This window comes from Zingiber officinale, chromosome 3A, assembly GCF_018446385.1.
Source record: "Zingiber officinale cultivar Zhangliang chromosome 3A, Zo_v1.1, whole genome shotgun sequence".
Lineage (NCBI taxonomy): Eukaryota > Viridiplantae > Streptophyta > Magnoliopsida > Zingiberales > Zingiberaceae > Zingiber > Zingiber officinale.
The window spans coordinates 158361534-158387646 of record NC_055990.1 but is presented as its reverse complement, the minus strand read 5'-3'; the positions used below and the strand labels follow the sequence as shown (position 1 = coordinate 158387646).

Genomic DNA, 26113 nt, shown 5'->3' with positions numbered 1-26113 from the left:
GACATTCAACTTGACAGTCATTGTGGATTCAGGACAATAACTGCACTAATTGGGTATGGTGAAGAAAGTTGGTTTCAAGTACAATTCGAGCTTATAGAAGATATTCAACTAAATAAGGATCTATATATCAACTTTATCTAGATCAAAATTTGGTAGTCAATTTATTATTCTCATTGAATTAATTCGAGCCATGGGCACCAGAAATATATTGGATGGACTCTATTCCTTTGGGAATTGTCATCACATCAAGGTACAATCTTGTATTGCATACATTTGGTGAGAATGTTGGGAGTTGTTTTACTCATTTGCTATTAAGAACTCCTCCAGTTCCAAACTAAGAGCGTTGAGAAATAACTATTGCCTATGTTGGCAATCACTTCGTGCAAGTTTTCTTACACCCTCATTACCCTGAACTATCTATTCCAACGTGGTCGTGGCGACATTCATTATACGAAGCTAAAGGATGAGTCACTCGTTATAGAACACGTGTTCATTTGTGGTATGAAGTAATAGGTATAGTACCAAACACGTTGGGAGTAGAATTTAGAGACAATATTGATTAAAATTTCTATTTTTATATATTTTTATGTATTTTTTTGTATTATTACATGTACTCTTCATTTGGAAAAAAAAAAACTTATTCGTAAGCTATAAATGTGTTTACTATTAATTATTAGTATTTATGTTAGTTTTATATATATAATTTTTATTTTGATCCATATTTTTATATTTTTTAAATTTTTATAAATAATAACTCTTAAAATCTACAACTAAAAAATATACAAAATATTATAAACATATAATAAACAAATTATTAAAAAAATTGATAAAAATAAAAAAAATTAATTGGTTAAAAAAACAAAACTAATAAAAGGGGAAAACGAAGAGAGAAGTTAGATTGCATAAGAGTATAAATATAAGATTTGAGATGGGGCCGAGAGGGGACGTGTCAAAGAAGAGGAGGTGTAAAAAGCACTTCTTCTAAGATAAAGGACTTTACTATTTTACCACCTGTATACTCTGTTCATTTAATAAAGATTTTAAAAAGGCCTACGTATAGACATATATGTCTTCAGTTACTCCACATCTATTATTTAAATTATATTGTATGAACCTCCTCATTTATAATTTCAATTGATGATGAAGTTTAATCTTTCATTATATGTTTCTTTTATTTTCAATATTAATTAGTGTATTGCTCACTATTCAATAGAAGAATTAGTAAGGCAAAGATATGCTTATTATATTCTAAATCATAATTATGTAATAAGGTAAAATAAAAAGATTACTAAATTATTTAAAATGTATGTTTGAAAATCTCCATAATTAGTTTTTTTTAACTAATGGAACAAAATTATTCAATTATTTAGGTCTTCTCAATTGTCAAATCGATCCAAGCAAGTAAAGTAAATTAACTATTATTTTTGAAATCAAATGACCAAATCTAATTAATTAATTTCTAACAAATTAAGTTTTGTTTAGGTCTTGTTCATTGTCAAATCCACCTCAAGAGTAGGTGCACTGTTGATACAACATTTATTGCTCTTAATAAAAGAATTAGATTAAAATTAAAAATAGCCCGAGCGATGTGACGGTAAAATGATTTCTCAATTTCTGTATTGAGTTACAGTTTGACAAAATTAATAGATAATTTTTTCTTAATAACTGATTATGTTAGACTGATAGATTATTTATACTTCTTAATTTATTTGGTGATCGATGAAAATTTTTATGAAATTAAATTAATTATCAGAATTAATTAGTGTAAGCAGATACAGTGTCAATTAAAAAAAAAATTAAAAGTACTAAAGCTATTTCTTTACAAATAAATTCTTAGAGCAAGCCAACAAATGTATAGTCTCATCTCATCTTATATAAAATAACACTGTCAATATAAAATATATATATATAACAGTAACAAATTATTATTTTTAAACTTAGTTGAGGGAAGCCTCACCCACGCAGACACTTGAATTATTTAAAAAAAAAACTATTAAATTTATTTATTATAAAATAAAGTTACTTTAGCACGTTTACCTATTTTTTAATTTTTAAAAAAATCAAAATCTAGCGTCACACGTCGATACTAATTTATTTTTTTTCACGTTTTGAAGTACTCTAGAAAGAAATTAAATTATACGCCACCATAAAATGCACCATTGATGTCACATTTTCATTGTCTTTTTTTTTTCTTTTTCTAATTTATCCCGTAGCATAATGTCCAATAAAACTAAACTTAGCCCCGGGCGCAATAGTGGCACCAAAGAGCATCTAAAATCAATTTCTAACAAAAATATTAATTTTAAAAAGTCCAACTGTAATTATTGGATGAGATTTCTCCGAATAACTATTAAAAAATTTACATAAAAATACACTGAAACTCTTTTGTTTTCAAAAAAAAAAAAAATAATAAATAAAATTAAACTTAATGTTACAATAGTATTATGTTAAGAGTATCCATATAATTTTTCTTAGCCAAAATATATAATTTAAAATAAAAAAATTACTTTATTAATTTTAAATATATATTTTTTACTATATCATGTTTCAGTTTCCTTATTTTTTTTCTCTTTCGAAGAATGAAATCTATTTTCTAAATTTAAAAGAGTACTATTCATAAATACTAAATTTAAGAAATGAATAGGTAATCGTTGTAAAGATTTTTTAACTATCTTATTTAAAATTTAAAATAAAATTTTTAGATAGGATCACTAGTATAGTTGCTCTTATCAAATTAATTTTGTTCTCGGGGTCAGATATTCATATTGTCACTCAGACATCTGCGGTTCAAACCCCAATTAGAAAATTTTCATGGTACCAAGCGGGTCACCTCCATTGGTATTTTTTTTTGTATCAAATTAATTTTGCCTATTGAAAATTTGAAAGTATAAATGAGAAGCACATAAAATAATTTATATGAAAAAACTGTTTAAAAAAAAATCAAATGTAAACATAATAAAGGATAAAACATATTTTGGTACTTAGAATTTGTCTCTTAATATAAGCAAAAGTATCAACAAATGATAGTAAGAAAGTACCAACAATTGCGATGCGGTCAGAATTTCCTGCTCGACTCCCTAACCTATCACTCCACTTGAGTTGAGGGTCCTTGTTAGTAGAGATTCTTTTGCTATGCCCCAAGACTAGCCTCCAACAGCAATTCGTGCAGCTAAGCAAACTTTTGATCTGAGATATAAATACACATCAGCAATGGCGTAGCCAGAGACTTTAAATGCCCTAGGCTAAATTACGACAATAATAAAACATACATGTATACTAAACATTTAACAAACACATAATATTTATATCCCAATATCTTTTTGCATAGTTCAAATTTCATACAAAATACTTCATCTACTTAAGCTATGCTCGACGAGATTTTAGTGTATAAAACTCATCTATTACTGATTCCAAGTCTATTTTCTCATACAATTGTCATTCTATGTAGAGAATCATGCAATCAGAAAGTAAATCATCATCCATCTTGTTGCGACGTGCCGTTTTGAGAAATTTCATGGATGAAAAGGCTCTCTCTGCAGTTGCAGTTGATACAGGAAAAGTTAAGACAAGACGAATCAATCTCTGAATCATAACATAACTCTTAGCCTTTTTAGTCACAATCATTTCTCTATATAATGCAGAAAGAGTATAAATTTGTTGAAACTCATGATCACAAACTATGTCAAGTTGATAGTGTTCCAATTCAACTCTCAAAGCATGAATTTCTTGTTGACTAAAATCAGCCGGATAAAATTTTGATGCAAGCTTGCAAATATCGCCCATATTAAATTTTTTAAATGAATCAGTAGGATCCAAAGCTGAACAAAGAGCAAGAAGTTCCATTGTTGCCTCACTGAATCTACAATTTAGTTCCATCACTTGAAAATCTATTACAGCATTAAAAATATCATAGTGATAGTGATGCTCAACTGTAACATGATCCCGTTGTTGACAATAACGATTAACTTTATAACCACAGCTCATATCAGGCATCTCAATATTACGTCGTTCACAAAAAACCTTTACTTTCACAAAAAAATCATCCCAACCATCTTCTCTAAATTTTAGAAGGATGACTTTTGTGGTTGAGACAAATTTTAAAGCATTCACAATGTCTTGTGATTTATTTTGTAGAGCTTGACAAAGAATGTCAGTGGTTTCTAAGATTTTTTCCATCAAAAACAACACAAATACAAATTCAAAACTCGTAATCATGTTGCATAAACCACAAGCTTCACCACGTATTGTACCATTTGGCCCATTTTCACTGAGATTTCCAAGGATCTTACAAGTTGCTGCATATATGTCTATCAAGTTCCTAACAGAATCATAATGAGAGCTCCAACGAGTAGCACCAGGTCTATGCAATGTACCAATTTGATTAGCTCCTGTACCAGATTCACACTCACCAATAGCCAATATATATGCAATCTCTTCTTGTTGAGCAGATTGTAAATCACTAAGACGTTTAGGAGACGAGGTGACGAAGTTTACAATGGAAGTCAAATAAGAAAAGAATTGCCAAATAGAAGGCACATCCTTAGCAGCTGCAACCAATGTTAACTGTAAACGATGAGCAAAACAATGTACATAATAGGCATATGGACAGTCTCTAAGAAATAATGCTTGAAGCCCATTCCATTCACCACGCATATTACTTGCACCATCATACCCTTGTCCTCTCATGTTGTGGATTTGAATATTGTGTTGAACAAAGATGTCAGAAATTGATTTCTTAAGGTTTGCTGATGTTGTGTCCTTAACACTCAAAATCTTAAAGAAACGTTCCACCAAAAATCCAGAATTATTAACAAATCTGAAAATAAGGGACATTTGCTCTTTTTTAGATTCATCTTGAGCTTCATCAACAAGAATACAAAACTTGGCATCTCCCAATTCATCTCGAATCATTGTTCTCACTTTATTAGCAAGAATATGCAATATTTCCTTTTGAATTTGCGGAGAAGTGTATTTAGCATTTTGCGTGGCATTATGTAACACAACTTTTGCAATTTCATCATTTAAATGTGCTTGAAATTTCAACAATTCAATAAAATTTCCACGATTTAAGGAATTCTCTGATTCATCATGACCTCTAAAAGAACATCCTTGAGTTGCAAGCCATAATAAACCTTCAATTGTTGCCTTTAGGCGCAACCTATTCTTTATAATTTCTTCTGTAGATTGAGCATTCAACACTTTGTCAATATTTTGCTTTGGTTTCATCAAATCCTGAACACATTTCACACATCTATTATGTGATGAAGACAATGAACCAACATGAATAAGAAATGCACATTTTTCTCCATCATTAACTCTCTTCCAACTGTTAAACCCTTCAGAAACAAGTGCAGAACGAGCCATTGGATTACTTGTATTCTCAAAAAGAAAGCATGGAAAATAATATGCTTTGTCCTTTGAAGGTGAATATTCTAGCCAAGGAAATTGTTTGAACCAAACATATTGAAATCGCCGATTTTGCTTTCCAATTTTTGTTCTTGGATACTCAATAAGTTTGGGTTGATAAGGACCTGCTTTGATATATGCTCTTCTAATCTCATCCCGCTTATTAACAGAGTATTCACAAATCAATTTTCGTAATCCTGGATCTCGTTCAATAGAAGAAATATCAAATTCTTCTTCTCTTTGTTCTATTGGCCTAGATACAAAATGAGGCTGTAAATCGAAAGTAGAGGATCCAACTGTTGATCTAAGAGGTATATCACATTGCAATTGATTATCAGATTCAGACTGATCATCTCTTTTCCTAAAAAATGACATTAATGTTTTTGGCTTTTTATTTGAAAGTTGTTGGTGTTCCATTTATAACCTAAGGAAAAAAATAACTATAAATTAATTATTTATAACTTAAGAACAAAAAACAACTACCAATCAATTATAACAAACTCAATCATATTATTCATTTTATGATAAACTCAAACACAATAATAAATCAATTTATAATATCACAACTTTCTCTAGTATTAGAATCATAATTTTCAGATAATTTAAAATTTTAAATAATTTCAAAAAAAATCACAACTACAAATCTAAAATTACCTATGAGGCTATGATTTGTCACTTTAAGATAAAGAGAAGTCCACTGCCTACCCGTAAAATCCGGTGCTATGCTAAAACTTGAAATGCCTGAAATCAAAAATAAAAATAAAGGACTTAAAAAGGGAACAAATGTGGGAATTTAGAAGTAAACTTAGGACCTTTCACTTTTTTTTTTCAACCACAACAATCACAAATAATAATGAGTATCACATTTAGATTGACAGAATGTTTAAATTTTTCAAAAATTTAACCTAGGTTGGAAAAAACTTTCCTAAAAAAAATTAGGGCAAATTAAAGCAACTATGATTCTATGAAGAACAATCTCTACTGTTATTCTGGTAATTCCATCATACACGACGATCCCCAGATCGTCAAGACTAAACTCACACAAAACATTCTAAGAGCCACGAAATTCTCATAAGGATGAAGCAACTAGCAAGGAAGACGAAGGAACCAAATTACCAAAGAATTCACAAATCATAAAAAAAAAAAAAAAGTGGAAATTATTGTTATAGAACAGGAGAGCATTGGAGATTTGGAGATCTGGAGAGGTTGGATTTTGAGTCTTTGACGAAGGATGAAGAAGATGTAGATGGAGTTTAGTAGATTACCACTTAGCAGTGCTTGAAAAGGTATTGCAAGAGGAAGAGGCTGAGCGAGGACTGAGGAGAATCGGTGCCTCGGTGGCTCAAGATTTGCAAGAGGCTGAGCGAGGAGAACCGGCGGCTGAAGAGTGAAGAAAGAGATGATGTGCTGACTGCTAAAGATTGAAGAAGGACAGAAGGTGGCAACGATTACTGCCTCGATGTGTTCGTCGTGCTAGAGGAGGAGCGCGATGAAAAAATTGCTAGGTTACCACTGTGCAGTGGGCTCGATGTGTTTACTGCACTGGGCGATGAAAAAAAAACCCAGGAATTAGGGAGTTAGGTGTTAAAAATTGCTGGGCTGCACTGGGCTGAAGCCCAGTGCAGCCCAGTACTGGCTATGCCATTGCACATCAGTGGCGGTCGACGGTGTCAGTTTTACCCTCCAATACTTTGCCTTCTACAAGAGAAGAGCTTGAGCTAGGAGAAAAAATGGTCTTCCGCTTGGAAGAACTTTTGTAAGTTGTCGAAATAATCACTTCCCATTGAAGAAGAGATTTTTATAGAGATAGGGGAAGAAGAACAACATTTTGTAAAGTTAACCATTGATCCTGTCCGGAAGTTGAGTCGGACGGAGGCTGGCTAGGCTATCCTTGGTGTTGACGGAAAATCGCGAGGACGCCTGGTCGATCTGGCATCTATTGGAAGGGTTCCCACGAGCGGATGACGAGGAATGATGACCAGGATGAGGAGGCGAGAATTCTGCACACACTCAGACAAGCTGCCCTCACGTTAGAGACCAAGAACCAGGGAAAAAGTCCCCGGGTCAGGCCCTCCGATGCTCAAGTCAGGTACTTTTTCTCCAGAAGCACAGTGAAAGGACGAAAAGTAAAAGACGAGTGTGAAAAGACGAGTGAGCATACCTGCGTAAGGGACAAAGCCCCCCTTTTTATATGGCTGTGGGTACTTCTGGAATCTAACAGGTGTCACGGAATGTCAGGTATCATGATTTGTCTGTCGGTAAATGACACGTGGCGTCCTCCCATATGCCTGAGAAGGGATCAACGGGCAATGAGCTCCAGACTGTTAGCATATTCTCTGACAGACAGTAATTATTCTCTGACAGGTGGTTACGATTCTCTACCTTGATTGTCGTATAGCGTTGCCCACCCTGGTCTGTTAACCCTGGCTTGATTCCTCGCACCAGCAATTCTTGTCATGTGGACACAGACCTACGCCCCCAGGCTCATTCCCTGGCTTGTGTGTCTCCTCGTAAATCTAGATATGTGCATCCAATCCTACATTTGCCTCTCGACAGGTCCCGGTAAATCCAGACCTGCGCTTACTGCCCTGCCCTGTTCGTCTTGATTCGTGTCTCCTGTTTTGTCTGTCTTAACCTGTGAGTTCCTGACCTGCAAACCTTAAGTCGCCTATCATAACCTGCCCATCCTGATCCGTATATTCCGACCTGTACGTCTTGATCCGTGTTTCCTGTCTTGTTCGTCTTGACTCGTATCTCCCGATCTGCAAACCTTAAGCCGCCTATCCTAACCTGTCCGTCCTGATCCGTATATCCCGACCTGTACGTCTTGATCCGTGTTTCCTGTCCTATCTGTCTTGACCCGTATCTCCCGACCTGCAAACCTTAAGTCGCCTATCCTAACCTGTCCATCCTGATCCGTATATCCCGACCTGTACGTCTTGATCCGCTTATCCTGCTCTGCGAGTCTTATCCTGTAAATCCCGACCGGTAAGCCTTACCTTCCGAACTCCTACTTGACGTGTGGGCCTAATCCTGCTCTGGAGTACCACTTAGGCCCGACTGGGATCCTCCTACAATTTGAACTTTTGACCACCACGTAGGCCAAACTTTTGACCACCACGTAGGCTATACCTCTGACCATTACATGGGCTTGACTTCTGACCGTCATGTGGACTTGACTTCTGACCACCATGTGGACTTGACTTTTGACCGTCCCATGGGCTTGACCTCTGACCATGTCAGCTATCCGCCCCTATTATCATGCACCATATCAGTCACCATATTGACAGTAGAGAATATTTTCAGAAATCGAGAGAGAGAGCACGTGCTTAGGAAAACAGAGAGTGAGAGTTTGTTCCCCTTCTAGAAATCGAGAGAGAGAGAACGTGCTTAGGAAAACAGAGAGTGAGAGTTTGTTCCCCTTCATTGCCAACATCCGTTGGGTTATGCAAAAATTGTCATGTCCGCGGCCACTCTAGTTGTGAACCATCTCCTTATACATCTTCCTGAGATGAGGAGCGGGCCGGACTTGTTTGTCATGTGTCGACGAAAGAATTTGATGTTGCCACCATATCAACTACCACGCTAGCTGACACCCATCATCAGGTGTAGTGTTCATAACTCACAAGGTGAGAAGGAAGTGGGGGTTCAACATTCTCGCCACCGTGTCAGTGAAAAGACAGGAGAAAAGACTAATGATAAAGGATTTAAAATTAAATTATCTTTAATTTAATAAGTGTATAAAAAAAAATCCTTTTAGATAAAAATTCTAATAGATTTTAGATAGGTAAAAATTGTTAGGGGGTGATAACTTTAGGTTTTGAAAAGTCTTGACGGATCGTACATTTTGGGTGAAATCCTAAAGTCGGGGACTCTAGGTGAAAATCCTGGTGCTCGCGGACTAGGTGAAAGACTGGACAGGTCAGGGATCGGACGTCTAGCGGAAAACTCCTGAAGTCTCAGGCGTTGAATAAAAGTCCAGTCGATCTGGACGACCAGTCTGATAACAGATAACTTCTCTTGAGAGGAATAGGTGAGAATGTGTTCCCTGTTGAGGTAATAGTAGGGGTTGGTTCGACTTAGGATTTTCTAGAAATCTAAAAGTCAGAATCGGACAGTCTAAAGGCTGTCAAAAGTAATTTTCATATATTGCTTGCTATTTGTCTAAACTCTGTTTTGCAGGGAAACTAACATTTTACAAGTTGAAGTTTCAGCCTTGATCGGTCGACCAAACCGAGGATCGATCGACTGAACCTGGGATCGGTCAACCGAACCTCCAAGCAAACATATTAGATTTCCAGCACGTTGATCGGGTTCGACCAAGGGTGTTGGTGCAATATTTCTAGGTCAAGGTTGACCAAGTTGACTAAGTTTGAGTTGGCTCAAACTTGAGTTTTAATATTTGGGTTTCGATGTTTGACAATATATGGAGATTGCAAATGTAGTCGTCCGATTAGGGAGATTGTTGGTGCAATTCCTCTCTAGTCAAAGTTTGATCAGTTTGGTGTGAAGAAGAGTCAAGTAGATCAAGGTTGACCGGATACTTGACTGGGAAGTCTTAACTAGAGGTTAGGCAAAAGTAAGTCGAACAGGAAGGTTGGTAGCAAGGAAAATTCAAGTAGGTCAGTGTTAACAGGACACTTGGTGGTAAAAGTCCCGATGAGTGAAGCCGGGTAGTGGGAAAATCCTGGTGAGTGAAGCCAGGTGAAAATACTAGTGAGTGAAGCTAGATGAAAGTCCTAGTGAGTGAAGCTAGGTAGTTGGAAAATTCTGGTGAGTGAAGCTTGGTGAAAGCTCTAGTGAGTGAAGCTAGGCAGAAGGAAATCCTAGTAAGTGAAGCTAGGTGAAAGCCCTAGTGAGTGAAGCTAGGTAGTTGGAAAATCCTGGTGAGTGAAACTAGGTGAAAGCCCCAGTGAGTGAAGCTAGGCAATGGTAAAAGTCCTGGTGAGTGAAGCTAGGCACGTGGAAATCCAGGCGGGTCAAGGTTGACCGAACACCTATTGTTGGGAAGTCCAAGAAAGTCAAAGGAGTGATCGGATACTTGACATAAGGAAATTTAGATGAGTCAAGGGTGACCGGACATCTGGTGGAAGGAAGTCCAAGTGGGTCATGGAGGGCTGGACACTTGGCACAAGAGGGTAGGTCCAAGTGGGTCAAGGTTGACCAGACACTTAGCATGAGGAGAAAAATCCAAGTGGGTCAAAGGATTGACCGGACACTTGGTGAAGAATTTCCAGCAGGTGAAGGTTGATCGGATGCTAGGCATGAGGATTTCCAACAGGTCACGGTTGACCAGATGTTAGATTTGGGGACCCTTGAACTTGAGTTAAGCAAGTCAAGGGTGGTCAATCAATCAACCGATTAATTGGACCGAAGCCTAATCGATCAGATGATCGATTAGGAGAGTGCTGCGATAAACAACAACCCAATTAATCAGCCGATCAATTAGGAGTGTTTATCTTGAGCACAGAAGCCTCCTCAATCGATCAACTAATCGATTGGGCACCGTCAATCGATCGGGCGATCGATTCAGGCCTTTTCCAGCAAAGCATAGAGGCGCTCTGAATCGATCAGCTAATCAATTCAAGATTCCCTAATCGATTGACCAATCGATTGGGATATGACTGTTGTGTAGGAAGCGAGAGGTGGACGGCTGCGATTGCATGGATGTGACGTGGCAATTGATTGGGAGCCCTAGAAGTGCAGAGTATAAAGTCGTGGCGAGCTTTCTTCTTTGAATCTCTCGACACAATGCTTACATGATCTTCTCCGACACTCTTCGCTAGTTCTTGGAAGCTCTTGAGAACAAGTGCTACTACACTTACAAGGTTCAAGAGGTGTTCTTCAACAACAAGGTCAAGCAAGAAGAGGTTTTTCTTTTGTATACTTGTATTTCTTTCTTGCGTGTGTTGTATCATATTGTGTGAGTGTTGTACGAGGTTTCTCCACCTTCGGTAGTTATCGAGAAGGAGTATTTTTCACAGTGGAGAGTGTGTCGTGTGTGGATCCTTGGATTAGTCACCTCTTCTTGAGGTGGATACCAAGTAAATCCTTGTATTAGTGTTGTAAGTGTTGCTTCGAGTTCTATCCGATGCATATCATCATCACGAAGCAAGCAAACCAAGCGCGACGAGCTATTCACCGTCTTCTAGTTACAAATCGACCCTAACAAGTGGTATCTGAGCGAGGTCGCTCTTCACTGGAATCATCACCGGAAAGGTGAACGAGCTAGAGGGAGAAGAAGTTGAAGCAAGTTCAATAAAGTCAAAGACTTCAAAAGAGCTCAATTTCAAATGGAATTCTGTGATGGACTTGGATTTGACATGAGGGTGCCTCCACCATTCACATCAATGAGTTTTGATTCTTGGAAATCAAGGATCGAAAATTTTCTTATGATGGACATAGAACAATAGTTTGCTCTAATGGAAGGCTTTGAAGCTCCAAGAGATTCAAAAGACAACATTCTCAAGAAAAGCAAATGGAGCAAGGAGCAAATTCAAAGGTGCGAGGTAAATAACAAGGTAACCAAATTATTGGTTAGTCTATTGCCAAGCATAATCATTTGTAAAATTGGAGAATACAAGGATGCAAATGAACTATAGAACAAATTGGCTAAGATTCATGAAGAACCCTCCACTGCACCAAACAAAGAGAAATTCAAAGAGGGTGACTCATTGGAGTAATATCAAGATGAGGAGGACTCCGAAATTGAGAGATGCTCAACTCAATAAGAGGAAGTCCAAGAAGCTTCATCCTCAACGAGGTACAACGAAAAGGGCAAAGAGAGAGCATACTCTTTGTTCAATGGATAAGAGGATGAAAATGAAGAGGCCTCCACCTCTAGGATTGAGGGGGAGCGTCATTCACTGACACCAGAGCAAGAAGAAGCATCCATTTCAGGGTCAAATGAAGAGGAAGATGATGCCACCTTCACAAATCAAGCAAAATCAAATGGAGGATCATGTGCCACCGTACAAGCAAAGAAGGTATAACTATTTCAAAGTTAAATAATAAAAATCACATTATATGCTTTGAGTGTAGGGAAAATGACACTACAAGAGTAAGTGCCCTAAATTAGTCAAGAAGAAGGGTCAAGTGACACCAAAGACTAAGGAGAAGGCCAAGGAGGTTGGCTCCATGACAAAGAAGAGTAAGGAACACATTTTGTGTTTCTTGTACAATCAAAGAGGACATTACCGGAGTCAATGTCCTAAGGGGAAGAAATCGACCAAAGTCAAAGGAGGAAGCTTAAGTCAAAGGGGAGCTTCTAAAAGGAAACTCAAGGTATCATTTGTTGAACCAATTCCTTTGAAACATGATAAAAAGAATGCTAGGTCTAGTTTATATCACTTTAATGCTATTTATCATGAAAATAGAAGGCATGATAGAATTAAAGAAGAACATGTGGTTTATCATGCTAAAACAACTCAACCTAGAGTTAGGAAGGTAGAAAACAACTTAGGCAATAATTCTAAGGATTCTAGGCACACGCCTAAGAGAAATAAAGATAAAGGCTTTAATGAAAAATCTAAGGTTGAGGTGTTATGAAAGGAAAATCAAGTCTTGAGATCAAGACTTGATAAATTAGAAAGGACTCTTAGAAAAATCACACATGAAGAACAAGGGTCCAAGAACAAAAGCCTAGGTTTAGGACATCAAGATCCATCTAATGGTCATAGAGGTTTGGGGTATAAACCTAAGGCTAAGAAGGATGTGACATTTTATCATAGGATTCCATATAGTTATGGAACCAACCCTAAGTCTAGGGGTCAAGGCAAAGATACAAGAGAAGTTACCCCTAGAAGTATTTTTACCAAGACAAATGTTACTAAGACTTCTAAGAAGTCAAAGAAAGTCATCAAGAAGGTCATAAGGGAAGCTATCCCTAGAGTTGACCTAAGTGAGTCAAGGTGACTAAGGCTTCTAAGAAGCCTAGGAAGGAAGGTCACTAGGAAGGTATCTAGGGAAGTCATCCCTAGTGAATACCTAGAGCATCCAAGGAGCACCAGTAGGTTTTAGGTTCCTAGGAGCATATTCTCCACACCTTAGATGGGTTTAGAGAGTGTAAACTCTAAATGGGTAGGGTGGTTAACCTAACCTTGATAAAGTTGACACTTGGAGACATTTTCAAGGTTTTTGTTAACCTTTGAAAATGTAAAGGATTAATTGTTTACTCTTTGGAAGAGTAAAATGCGTCAAAAATTGAGGAATTAGATTTAATTTAAATTGGCGCAAATGAGGAAAATCAAAAGAAATGTCAAGTTGGAAGTTTGACATTTTCTTATGAAAATAGGGGTAACCTAGGATGATTTTATTTAGTTAAGCTAAGTATTAAAGATACTTAGATAGATTATCTAGGTATATTTTATTTATGCTAAATTACCATGCTTTGTTTGCCCATCATATATCATGACATCATATTTTACATTTATGCTTATTATGAAAAATAAATAAAAATATCATGTCATGTCATGCATACATCATATAGCTAAAGCATATTTTCTTTTGAAAATTACTTATTTTGATATATGCCATAAGATCATCATGCATTGTTTTCCTTATAATTAAGGACAATGACATCTATTAACAAGTGATATTCTAGGTGGATGATCATAAATTAAAATGCCTAGATAGATATGCATGATCTCTAGTTTAGAGCAAAACCAAAATTTACATCTCACAAAGACTATAAGGTGACTTGTATATGTTTTAGTGCACATTAGATACAAGTGAGATGTTAGGATGATGAACAAAACTCAAAATGTTGATTTAGTGCATCTTATTGAGTTTTGATGTCATCAAAAACACATAGTTATGTATCCTTCAATCATTGGGAAAAGTAATGTACAAATCATGTGCATTGAGCCCAAAGAATATGGTTGGAAATTGGTTTTGAAAATCATTTTAAATATACTTTGAAAAAAATTTGGTGAAGGCTATTTTTTGATAGTAATCATCATTGAAAAGTTAGATACAAAACTTGGAAGAAATATTGAAGTTTTTACAAGTTTCCAATTTTGTGTCAATCTTTGAAAATAAGATGTATTTTTCTAGAAAACTATTTTTTCATGATAGTATATACCCTAAATAATGTCTACAAGAATTTTTATGATTTTTAGAATTTTGTAGAATTTTTAAGACATTTCTGAATTTCGTTGAAATTGGATTTCAGGAAATTAGAGCTCCAATCGATCAGCCGATCGATTGGAGTGTCTCAATCGATCGGGTGATCGATTGAGATGGGATTTCTCGTGAGCAAAAGCTCATGGAATCGATCCGCCAATCAATTCAACACTGACTGAATCGATCGGTCGATCGATTCAAGCATTTTCTCCGCGAACAGAAGCTCACAGAATCGATCGCTGGATCGATTGAAACAGTTTCAATCGATTGAGCCTCAACCCCAATCGATTGTGATCCTGTCCGAGAGTCGAGGCAATGGATGTTGGGGACGTGGCGCTCCTGATGACTGGTGGTGGAGGGGTTCCTCGGCGATGACCCTCCGACGCTCAAGTCAAACACCGGCGATGTAGAAGAAATGAGGAAGCAAAATGGCAGAGTAACTGTGGCTACAGTAGAGATTATGCATACCTCTGTCAAAGCTTGGGGGTCTTTATATAGGACTCCTTGAGAGCGCGTGCACGCTCCTCAAAACATACCCTGAAGAGACGTGTCAGAAAAGTGTCCCTGACACCATACCTTAATGACCTGAGCATATCTCTGACAAGATAGCGGAAGCTTCCATCGTACGATCTTCTGCCTGACCATGCAGCCAAGCATGCCGTCTGTTGGTGGCATGGGTTCTCAGAAGGATATCCTCTGATCCTCCTTTTGTCTGTTATAGGTCGAGCGGAAGAGTCGCTCGGTCATCTATCAGTCGTCCAGGCGATCTTGTCCTCGGGCTGAGCGGAATAGCCGCTCGGCCAGCATTCGTTGTCCAGTCTTCGCTGCTATGTAGAACGGAGTTGTGTCTGAATGTAGTATGCTCGGTTGTCACTATTTTGTCTGTGTGAGTCCGAGCAGGCTTGTCACTCGGCACATACCCTGTTTGTCTGAGCGCCGGAAGCTCGGTACCTGGCCTAGCTGTGCTAACGTCTGCTTCATATAGGTTCGGCGGTTCTTCCTCCCAGTCGGAAAAGGGGGATCGGACGATAATACCGGGACGTTGACCAACTTGACTTTGACCTCCACCCTGTCATTGAACACCCTGCTGATCGAGGCCTCTCCTTATCACCGGATCACATGCCTCCCCCTCAAGTCTAGTCGAAGGAGGCTGCAAGTCTGACTGACTGGACGAGATAGTCTGGAGATCGGTTGGTCAATCGGCTGTGATACTGGTTGGAACTCCGACCGATTTGCCCGAGGGTGTCGGACGGCCCTGCGATTGCTCCTTGAGGCCAATCGGTACTTCGCCACTCGCACTTGGAGAAGCTTGCAGTTTCTATCCTTGGTTGAGAGCGGTCAACGCTGACATCATCCGAATCCCTTCGGAATTCGTACAAATCATCTCCATTAAAGTCGAGCATGCACCCACGTCTGTTAATAGCGTTCATTAAATGCTACCCTATAGGCGTGTGCCACATGTCGCTGTCGCCATCATCGCACGCCCAAAGCGACAGACGTTGATGTGATGTTTGGCGGTTTGAATTCAATGGCTGGATCTGCGCTCCGGCTTTCGTGACCTGGATCGGACGACCCCGGTTGGCCGAGCTCAAGCTTTATAAAGCCGTGATGTCGGTGTCTTTCTCTTGCATTTTTTGCGAAAGCTGTCGACGCCCCTCTGCGTGACCAGTGCTTCGGCGATTTTCGCAGTAATGGCTTGCTAATGTGGCCCAAACAGTTCTTGGTGTCTAGACCTGGTCCGGGTGTAGGGATCTTATGAGTAAAATAATAATGCACGCAGTGGAAAAAAGATCTCTCTAGAGATTCAAGCGAATATGGTATACTACATTTTCCTGCTCTATCAAATAGAATAGTTACCTTTGATGCATGAATGGTACTTCCGACAATAACTTTGATTCAGATGTAGATCTCAGCACGATCAAGTGACCGTGCCTCATCAGTATCCACATGAACAAGCTCCTTATTTGTCGCACGAACTTGGTATCGGAGAAGAACCACCTTTTGAGTGCTAGCAAAAAAGAGGGGTTCGGCCAAAGAAAGAAGAAGAAGAAGACTAAAAGGTTCACACTAAAAATGCATTGCAAAAATCCTTTTATATTTCTCCAATGAATACCAAGAGTTTTTGCCCTTTGGTTTTCCTCTTTCAATGTATGATTAATCTAAATTAACCATCATTAATCTTCTTTACGGGTGGATTCAATTAAGTCTAACTCAGATTTGACTCAATCCAACCCAATGAGTCTAACTTGGATTGGACTCAATCCAATGATTGGATTCATTTGAGTGTAACTAATGAGTCTAATTCGAATTAGACTTAACCTAATAATCTTAAGGCCCATAATAATTTAGTCAAACTAAATTAAACGTATCTCTAAATCAACATATTTTTTGTGTGTGACCCAATAGATTCTCATAATATTAGCTGTCTCTAAAAACTATTTTAGATACACAAGCAATGAGCGACATCTAGTAATGCATCATTGCTACCCAAGTAATGATAATGTCAAGATCCGACTTAATCTTTCTTTGCCTATTATTTTGTATAACTTGATCCTTCTATCCTTGATATCTAAATTGATCAATGAGGCATAGACCGTGTCATCCTCTTATCAATTTTGTATTTCTTGATCGTTAAGTTAAGTAAACACACTCAATCAAATAAACTCAATATCTCATATTGACTAATTTGAGCATGCCCGTGCATTCTTGTGTCCTACTTAATCAAGGGGCCCATAGATATCATTTCCATAATATGGAAGGGATAGATCTTATCTACATCACTCATATTCATCAACATAACTTATTTCATATCCAGTGATTGACTTTATAGTCCACCTTGTTACAAGTAACATTTGTCGATACCAAAGTACACAACTCCGTATGTAGGAAACCGTAGTGACTTCAGGTTTAAGGACTATTTATACCAATAGTTTCTATAAGAATATTTATAATACTCATATAACGATCCATGAAATATTCTTATGGTGGGTCAATTCAGTACATATTCTTTAATATATATCCATGTGTCAACTTGATATCTTATATCCATGACTTGTGAGATTAAGTCATCAATTGACTTATATATTAGTCTCAATGTACTAATATTATCTTCATATATTAGTGCTTGATTATGAATAGTTTAGAGTATATATATATATATATTTATTTATAGCCTCCCATTATCAATTCAACTAATTGATATATTGTAGACTAGAACCTATTATCCTAGGACATTGTTATACTTATTTATCTAGCACAGAACTGAAGTAAATATAATAATCATAGCCTTTACCTTTTATCAATGAAATATGTGGCAAAAGACGATTCGCTCACCCCCAGCGCCCCCACCAACCCGTCCCTAGACCAACATAGAGGAGATAACTCACGAGTGACTACTAGTCATTAGTGCAGGTGGCCAAGGCATGGGAGAGGCATGCTCGGACGCCTCGAGTTTCGACCTCAAGACCTCATGTGGTAACACCCCATGTCTTACAATATGTTCTAAGTTAATCAACTCTTGATTGACTCTTAGGCTTACACTAACACTAAGCACCTGGAGTTCGAGTGTCTAGACAAAGTCAACTTAGTAGTTGACTTTGTCCGGTTGCTTGGGTGATCCTCCGGCCGTCCAGAGTTGAGCTCATCCGAACTCAACTCCAGCCTTCTCCTCGAGCAGACTTCGCCCCTAGCTTCTCATCTCTCGAAAGTGCCACGCACGTCCTTCTCGTCCTACTTTTCCATATCTTCTCATCCCTCTAATGCACCCAACCCATTGACTAGTTTCCCATGCCATTTTTCTTGCTCACCACGTCTTCGGCTTGATTTTTTTATTCCTAAATTCTTGTACATTTATACACAAAGAATTAAAATCACATAATCTACCTTAACTCAACTAATCATATCAAATTAACTCAGATATTTATAATATGTCTACCCAAAACAGTTAGGTGGACGATCCAGAAATACTGGAAGGTTGATTCAATGTGACCTATCATCAATGCCTTAAGATCTTGCTATTACTCACACCAGTTGATGACTTTATGCTTTTTCTTGATTTCCATGATCGTTCAAAAGTCCCGCCTACAGGAAGATGGACCGCCAGCTAACAGGGAATGCTCGCTGGGGCTGACCTCAGTAAGAAAATCGTTCCTGCCCAAGTAAGTCACGGATCCCCACTCATCCCCTAGTAATCTGGGTCATTTATACAAGCGTTTATTGAAGCCAAGTGTCAATTTCATTGTCATTGGATCTCTGCCCCTTGCGAATGGGCTTAGGGCATCTCCAACTGTGGCCAAGGGATTTTAGGGGATGTTTGATTTTGGGAAATAAGAATGAGGAATGTGAATAGTAATTATTGATTATCATTGTTAATTTTTGGATTAGATGAATGGAAATACAAATAAGAGAATGAATCCTTATAATTAGATAATAACTCATTCCCATGTCCCCCTTCAATGAGTCATTATTTTATTTTCAACCATCAAAATATTCCCTTATTCCAAAAATACCCTTGACCTAAAACTAAAATTTTCCCCCTTAATATCAAATATCAAAATATATTTATTTTATTTTTCTTTCATATCACTTTCTCTCTCCTTATTATCGCTCATTATATTTTCTCTCTCCTTATTTTATCACATATTTTCTCTCTCCTCAATTTCTTCCATTACACTCTCTTTCCTTTTTTTTTTCTCATCATACTTTCTCTTTTATCATACTTTCTCTCCCCTCAATCTCCCCATCACACTCTCTTTTCTCTTTTTTCTCATTGCACTTTCTCTCTCATCATACTTTCTCTCTCCTCAATCTCTCCTATCACACTCTCTCCCTTTTTTTCTTAGCACATTTTCTCTCTCATCATGCTTTCTCTCTTATCATACTTTCTCTCTCATCAATCTCTCTCATCACACTCATTTCTTCTTTTTTATTCTCATCACATTTTCTCTCACATTATATTTTCTCTCTCATCGTATTTTCTCTTTCCTCAATCTTTCCCATCACACTCTCTCTCCTCATTTTTTTTCTCATTATACTTTCTCTCTCTTCATCCTCTCCGATCATACTTTCTCTCTCATCATGCTCTCTCTCATTTTCTCTCATTATACTTTCCCTCTCTTCATTCTATCCCATCACATATTCTTTCTCATCATACTTTCTCTCTCATCATATTTTTCTCTCACATCTAATTTTTTCTCTTATTTTCCTTTAAGGGTAAAAAAAAGGAAATTTTGATTTATTCCGATAGAAAATATTCAACTAACCAAACATTACTTTTAAGAGTGATATCCATGCTCATACCCATTCTCATTCCATAATACTATGATTCCCATTCCGATTCCTATTCCTAAAAAAGAACCAAACACCTCCTTAGTTTTTTTCCTATAGGCCCCACTTAAATTAAAGAAAGAGAGTACTCAAATTGAAGAAAGAGAATAAGAAGCTGGGTTTGATTTTTCGAACCCAGCTTCTTAATGTTTGATGACATATCGGAAAGAAAATTTTGAAAAACCTAGCAAAGCTCCGTTGGAGATGCTCTTAATTCCCTTTGTCGGGCCCCTTTATAAAACGGGGACTACAGGAGCAAGAGGTATATTGTGCAACCATCATCCCCACTTCATTCCCGTTGACCAATATTCTTCACCCCTACTTCCTCCACGTAAGTTGTCATACTTCGAGGATATAACTTATTCAACAAATTGGATGATATACCCTAATGATAATATAAGAAATATGATATCGAACTCAGATTAAGTAAAATAACACCAATACAATATAAAATCAAGCAGAAATAAATGTCAATGTGTGTATGTATGCATACACATGTAAACATATTAAACTAACCAAAAGCATAACTAACGACATAAACATTCGATACAAATAGAAAACCAAACTACAAGTTGTAGAACGTAAACCAACAACTCAAATAAAAATCTGAACTCAAGTGGGACTGATAACCATGACCTCTAGGTGACACAACACATCCTCTATCTACTAATCTAAAACTCAAATAAAAAGCTAGGGGTAGTGAGTATAACAACTTAGTGGGTATAAGAAGATAGTACATGATACTATATGTATAAGGAGATCAAATGATGTAGTCTTTGATAATAAATATTTACTACTAAAGTAAGAGTACCGACATAAAATCATCTACTAAACAAACTATAACCAACAACGAAATCCATCTTTGACTTGCTCCACCAAGTATATCTGATAAATCAAGATTACATACAATACATTCAAAAACCACCTTCATAAACTCAACACATAATAAGCATATAATAAATATATAACAAATATATAACAAGTCTTGACTCCACGTAAACTCATGCTATCACTATTTGGTCTAGTGAGCAATCAGGGTCACTGTCCGTGGGCAGACTCATGCTACCACTATCTAGTCTAGTAGGTAGATAGGGTGAGGTAGCTATCTAGCTCCTCAACTACTGACTACAAGCAAAATCACACTGCCACTATCTGGGTTTAGTGGCCAATCAGATATATCATGATCGTTGATGACTCTCTCAACCATGAATGAGAGACAATGGTCAACAAAATATACCAACGGTCACTAACGACTCTCTCAATCATGAATGGGAGACAATGATCGTCAAGATATACCTACGGTCACTATGACTGTAACACCCGAAAATTCTCAAATAAATTTTAGAAATATTCTATCATTTTTCTAGAATTTATGAATATTTTTATGGAATTTTTGGAGTAGCAGAAGTAGCAAAAATAAATAGAAATGAAAAATAGCCTAAGCGGGAATTTAACCCGCGACCTATCAGACCCTACGACTTATAAATGACTTTAGTAATCAGGTGGCCCCAGCAGGGGTTTGCTAAAAGAAGAGGAGAGAAATTATATTTATGATTTAGTTGAGTTATATTAATCACTTAATATAAATAGGGAATTTAAGTAAGGGTTTATTATTTTTGGGATCGGCAACTTCTCTTCTCCCTCACCCTCACCCGCCGCCCCTCCCTCTTCCTCACCCTCTTGGCACACCAAGCCCCAAGAGAACCAGGGTTTCACCCCTAGGGTCGTAGGAGCACCTTCCGACGACGACTCCGATATGAGGACGCTCTTCGTCGTGAGAAGAACGTGTAGACGTAAGAAGATCGCCGAAGAGATCTTTTTCTCTGAAAAACCTAGCGATCAGAATTGTAAGAAACCTAGCGCAGGAAGTAAGTAACCCCTCACCTACAGTATAAGTAGTTAATCATACGTTTATATGCTTTTAGTTCAGCCATATGCATGATTACTAAGTTGAGGAGAGTTAGAGCACATCAAGTGTTCGATAAAATGACTAGTATAGTTAAATGCTACCGTAGGCATTTTAATAGCTCAGTTAAATACCATAGATGTATTTTAAATAGCATGCTTAATTTTATTTCAGTTTATATGGGACTACGGTCCAATGGGTAGGCCCCCATAGTCGCCTCTAGGTTCAGATAACCTAGCTCTAGGTTTAGATAACCTAGTAAGAGCAAGATAAGATAAATTAGCTTATGAAACAGTATTTTATTTTATCAGTGGCACTATACCGGACTCTTAGTTGTCCTTGGGTTGGGCTCCCATAGTCGTCCCTAGGTTTAGATAACCTAGTAAACCCTACTAGATTCGGGATTAACTACCTCGGGCTTAGTTAGGGATGCGCGCATAGCAAGTACAGTTGCTGGACCCATCGGCAGCATGATTATTATTTTTATCTATTATGAAAATAGTTTTCAAACTTCACAAATTAGCTATGTGAATGTAGTTCAGATTCAGCATTAGTCTAGCATCAATTTAACTCAGCTTATATATCAGTTCAGTTCTTCCTATTGATATAACAAGATAGTTCTAAGATTAGTATTTGATTGTCATGATTCATATTTCAGTATGCCATGTTTTAGAAGTTCTCAGCATGAATACAAGCCTGTGTTTCAAAAAGCATTATTTAAAAGCATGATTTCATCGAATGCATGTTTTGTGAGGTAGATGGTTCTTACTAAGCTTCCAAGTTTATAGTTTCCTTTTTCCTTATACTGTAGATAAAGATAAAGGGAAGATGTACTAGCGAAGGCTGGAGGGCAATGCATCAAGATGTGTGTGAGAAGGAACTTGGAATAAAGACCCTTGGGGACTAGCAAGTTTAAAGGATTAGAACTCCTTATATTTTATTTTTCCGCACCTTTTGAATGTTTAAATGTTATGAATTGTGAAAGTATGCACTATGCTATGCCTAGACTTCTAGTTACCTTGATGTTAGTCGGTAAACTATGAATAATGACATGCTTAGTATTATTCCAATGTTTATTGGTTGATACATTCATGTTGTACACGAAATTATTCAAATGTAGCAGAAATCAGAGCTCCAATCGATCAGCCGATCGATTGGGTAAGTGATTTGTCGCGTACAAAGAGTTGATGAATCGATCAGCTGATCGTAGAGGTGTAAATGAACCAAGTCGCTCGCGAGCTATTCGAAGCTCGATTCGATAAAAGCTCGTTTGAGCTCGTTTAATGAGGCTCGTTAAGATAAACAAACCAAGCTCAAGCTTCGTAATATTCGACTCGTTATCTCGTGAACACGTTCGTTAAGCTCATTAAGCAACTTTTAAATAAAAAATAATAGTTTTGATATTGAATTTATAGATTTTACACTCTACTTATGAAAAATATAGACAAATATATTAAATTTATTTATTAGAATAAAATTATAAAATTTAATAATAATATTATAATTTTCTCTAAATATATAATTTAGATTTTAATGAATATTTAAATTTATGATTTATATTTATTAACCTCGTTTAGGCTCGATAAAAGCTTGAATAAGCTCGTGAGCCATGAATATATTCGTTAAATAAAGCTCGAGCTCGGCTCGACTATAAACGAGCCAAGCTCAAACATTCAAGAGTTCGGCTCGGCTCGGCTCGATTACACCCCTAGCTGATCGATTGGCCATGGATTGATCAGCCGATCGATCGGGAAATAAATTCCGCGAATAGAGAGCTGCTGAATCGATCAGCTGATCGATTAGCCGGGGCGGGATCGATCGACCGATCGATTCAGAAAAGACCTCCGTGCATAGAAGCACGTTGGATCGATCAGTGGATCGATTGAAGCCTTTTCAATCGATCGAGTCTCAGCTTCAATCGATTGGGAAGTCTGATTTCAGCTGGAAACGTTTGATTTTAGCTCCTTGATCAAATGGAAAGTTTAGATTCCCTCCTTTAGCATATGTACAACAATGAAAGTGTATTTTGAACATAAATTCCAGTTTTAATAGTAATTAGCAGAGTTTTTAAATTAGTTCAGCTTTCCGTACGAAATAGTTTAGCAAATGTAACCCCCGGCCTCACAGCTTAGTCAGTAGGAGGCGGGGCGTTACAGAGTGGTATCAGAGCAAGTTCTGTTGGGACCGAAAAGTAGCTAGAGGGGGGGGGGGGAATAGCTCTTCACGTGCTCGTCGTTGGCGTTGCTCGTTTCTTTGATGGTATGCAGCGGAAATATAAGAAACAAAAGCATACAACGCTAACAAGGATGGTTTACTTGGTATCCACCTCACAAGAGGTGACTAGTCCAAGGATTCACACCTACTCACGCACCATCCACTATGAATAACACTCCTTTATGGTAACTACCAAAGGCGGAGAAGCCCTACAACACTCTCAATACAAGAAGAAGAAAGGGAAATACAAGATAAGCAAAAGCTTACAAGATGTACAATAAAAACTCTAACCCTAACTTCTTCTTCTTGTTTTTGATCCGCCTCTTAACTTGGAAAAACCACCAAGAATCTTCAAGAACTAGCGATCTGGAGCTTGGAGAGAGCTATGGAGGTGTTGGAGAGTATCTGAAGTGAATCAGTGAAGTTCTTTGAAGGAAATGAACGCCTGCGGCTTAAATCGACGCCAACGGTCGGATCCCGATCAATTGAATTGCTCCCGATCGATTGGATTGCTCCCAATCGATCGGGGAGGCTTTGGATCGATCCACGGATCGATCCAGAGCACCTCTATGCTCTCTGGAATAGCCTGGATCGATCAGTGGATCGATCCAGGGCTTATCGCGCATAAATAGCAGCTCCCAATCGATCCACTGATCGATTGGGACCTCTGGATCGATCCACCGATCGATCCAGAGGGGTTATGTTCGCGGGGACTCACCAGATCGATCGACCGATCGATCTAGATCTTCTGGATCGATCCACTGATCGATCTAGATCTGCTGGATCAATCGGCTGATTAATCCAAATCTGCTGGATCAATCGGCTGATCAATCCAGATCTTGGTTTTTGCCCAAAACCAAGTCCAAAGCCCCCTAAACCAACATCTAGTCAACCATGACTTGTTGGTACATAAGACCTAGCATCTGGTCACCCTTGACCAGCTAGGACTCTCTCATCAAGTGTCTGGTCAATCCCTTTGACCCACTTGGACTTTTCTCTTCTTTCCAAGTATCCGGTCAATCCCTAAGACCTACTTGGACTTTTCTTCCTCGTGCCAAGTATCCGGTCAATCCCTTTGACCTACTTGAACTCTCACCAGATGTCTGGTTAACCTTGACCCCTCTGGATTTCTCCTGCCTGGCTTCATTCACCAGGACTTTCCCAATTGCCTAGCTTCACTCACTAGGTCTTTCACCTGGCTTCACTCACTAGGATTTTCCTCCTGCCTAGCTTCACTCACTAGGACTTCCCAATTGCCTAGCTTCACTCACTAGGTCTTTCACCTGACTTCACTCACCAGGATTTTCCCTTCTGCCTAGCTTCACTCACTAGGACTTTCTTCTGCCTGGCTTCACTCACCAGGACTTTCTTCTGCCTGACTTCACTCACCAGGACTTTCTTCTGCCTGACTTTCCTTCACAATCTTAACTGGTCAACTTTGACTAAAAGGGAATTGTATCAACAATCTCCCCAAATGAACAACTGCACCTGCATTGTCCATATCATCTATACCCAATATATTGTCAAACATCGAAACCCAAACCAAGACTCAGGCTTGGTTAACCAGGTCAACCTTGACCTAGGGAATATTGCACCAACAAGTTCCATACTTCCTCCACACACACATCAGCATTGAACCTGCAGCTTCCAAGTAAGAATACCTCAACTTATTTATGTTCCTACTTCCATGGTTATAGATAATTCCATGTTTATAGATAACTAAAGCATGTTTATATATGATAGCATCTAACATGATAGTAGTAGTTATGTGAACATAATTGTAGTAGTTATGTATGTCCTCTACTTCTCTAGGAAGAAATGGTACGAGGACGCTCAGCTAGAAGGACACCAGCTACTAAGCCCCAGCATGAGGCAGACAGCTCAGTGCCTCCCCCAGACCTTATAGAGGTATTGGCTCAGTTACAGAAGCAACTAGCTGAACAACAACAGGAGATAGCCACCCTAAGGGTTAATCAGCAGAACACTCCCACTGCCACTCCGGAACCTAACAAGGCAACTCCAGTAGTTATAGAGGTTCCACTAGTCCAACCTACAACACCTGTAGCCCCAACAGTAGGGGCAAGGAGAGAAGCCTATCTGATCCAGTGGCAGAAAATCAAGCCAGAGGACTTCTCAGGC

The 26113-nt window shown here is 38.0% G+C and overlaps 1 protein-coding gene across 1 annotated transcript; it reads right to left on the bottom strand.

Moving 5' to 3' along the window:
- Positions 1-3435: 3435 nt before the first annotated feature.
- On the bottom strand, positions 3436-5781 carry LOC122050821 (zinc finger MYM-type protein 1-like). The gene has a single exon (XM_042611695.1). The coding sequence runs from the start codon at positions 5779-5781 to the stop codon at positions 3436-3438; it is 2346 nt and encodes a 781-aa protein (XP_042467629.1).
- Positions 5782-26113: the final 20332 nt, after the last annotated feature.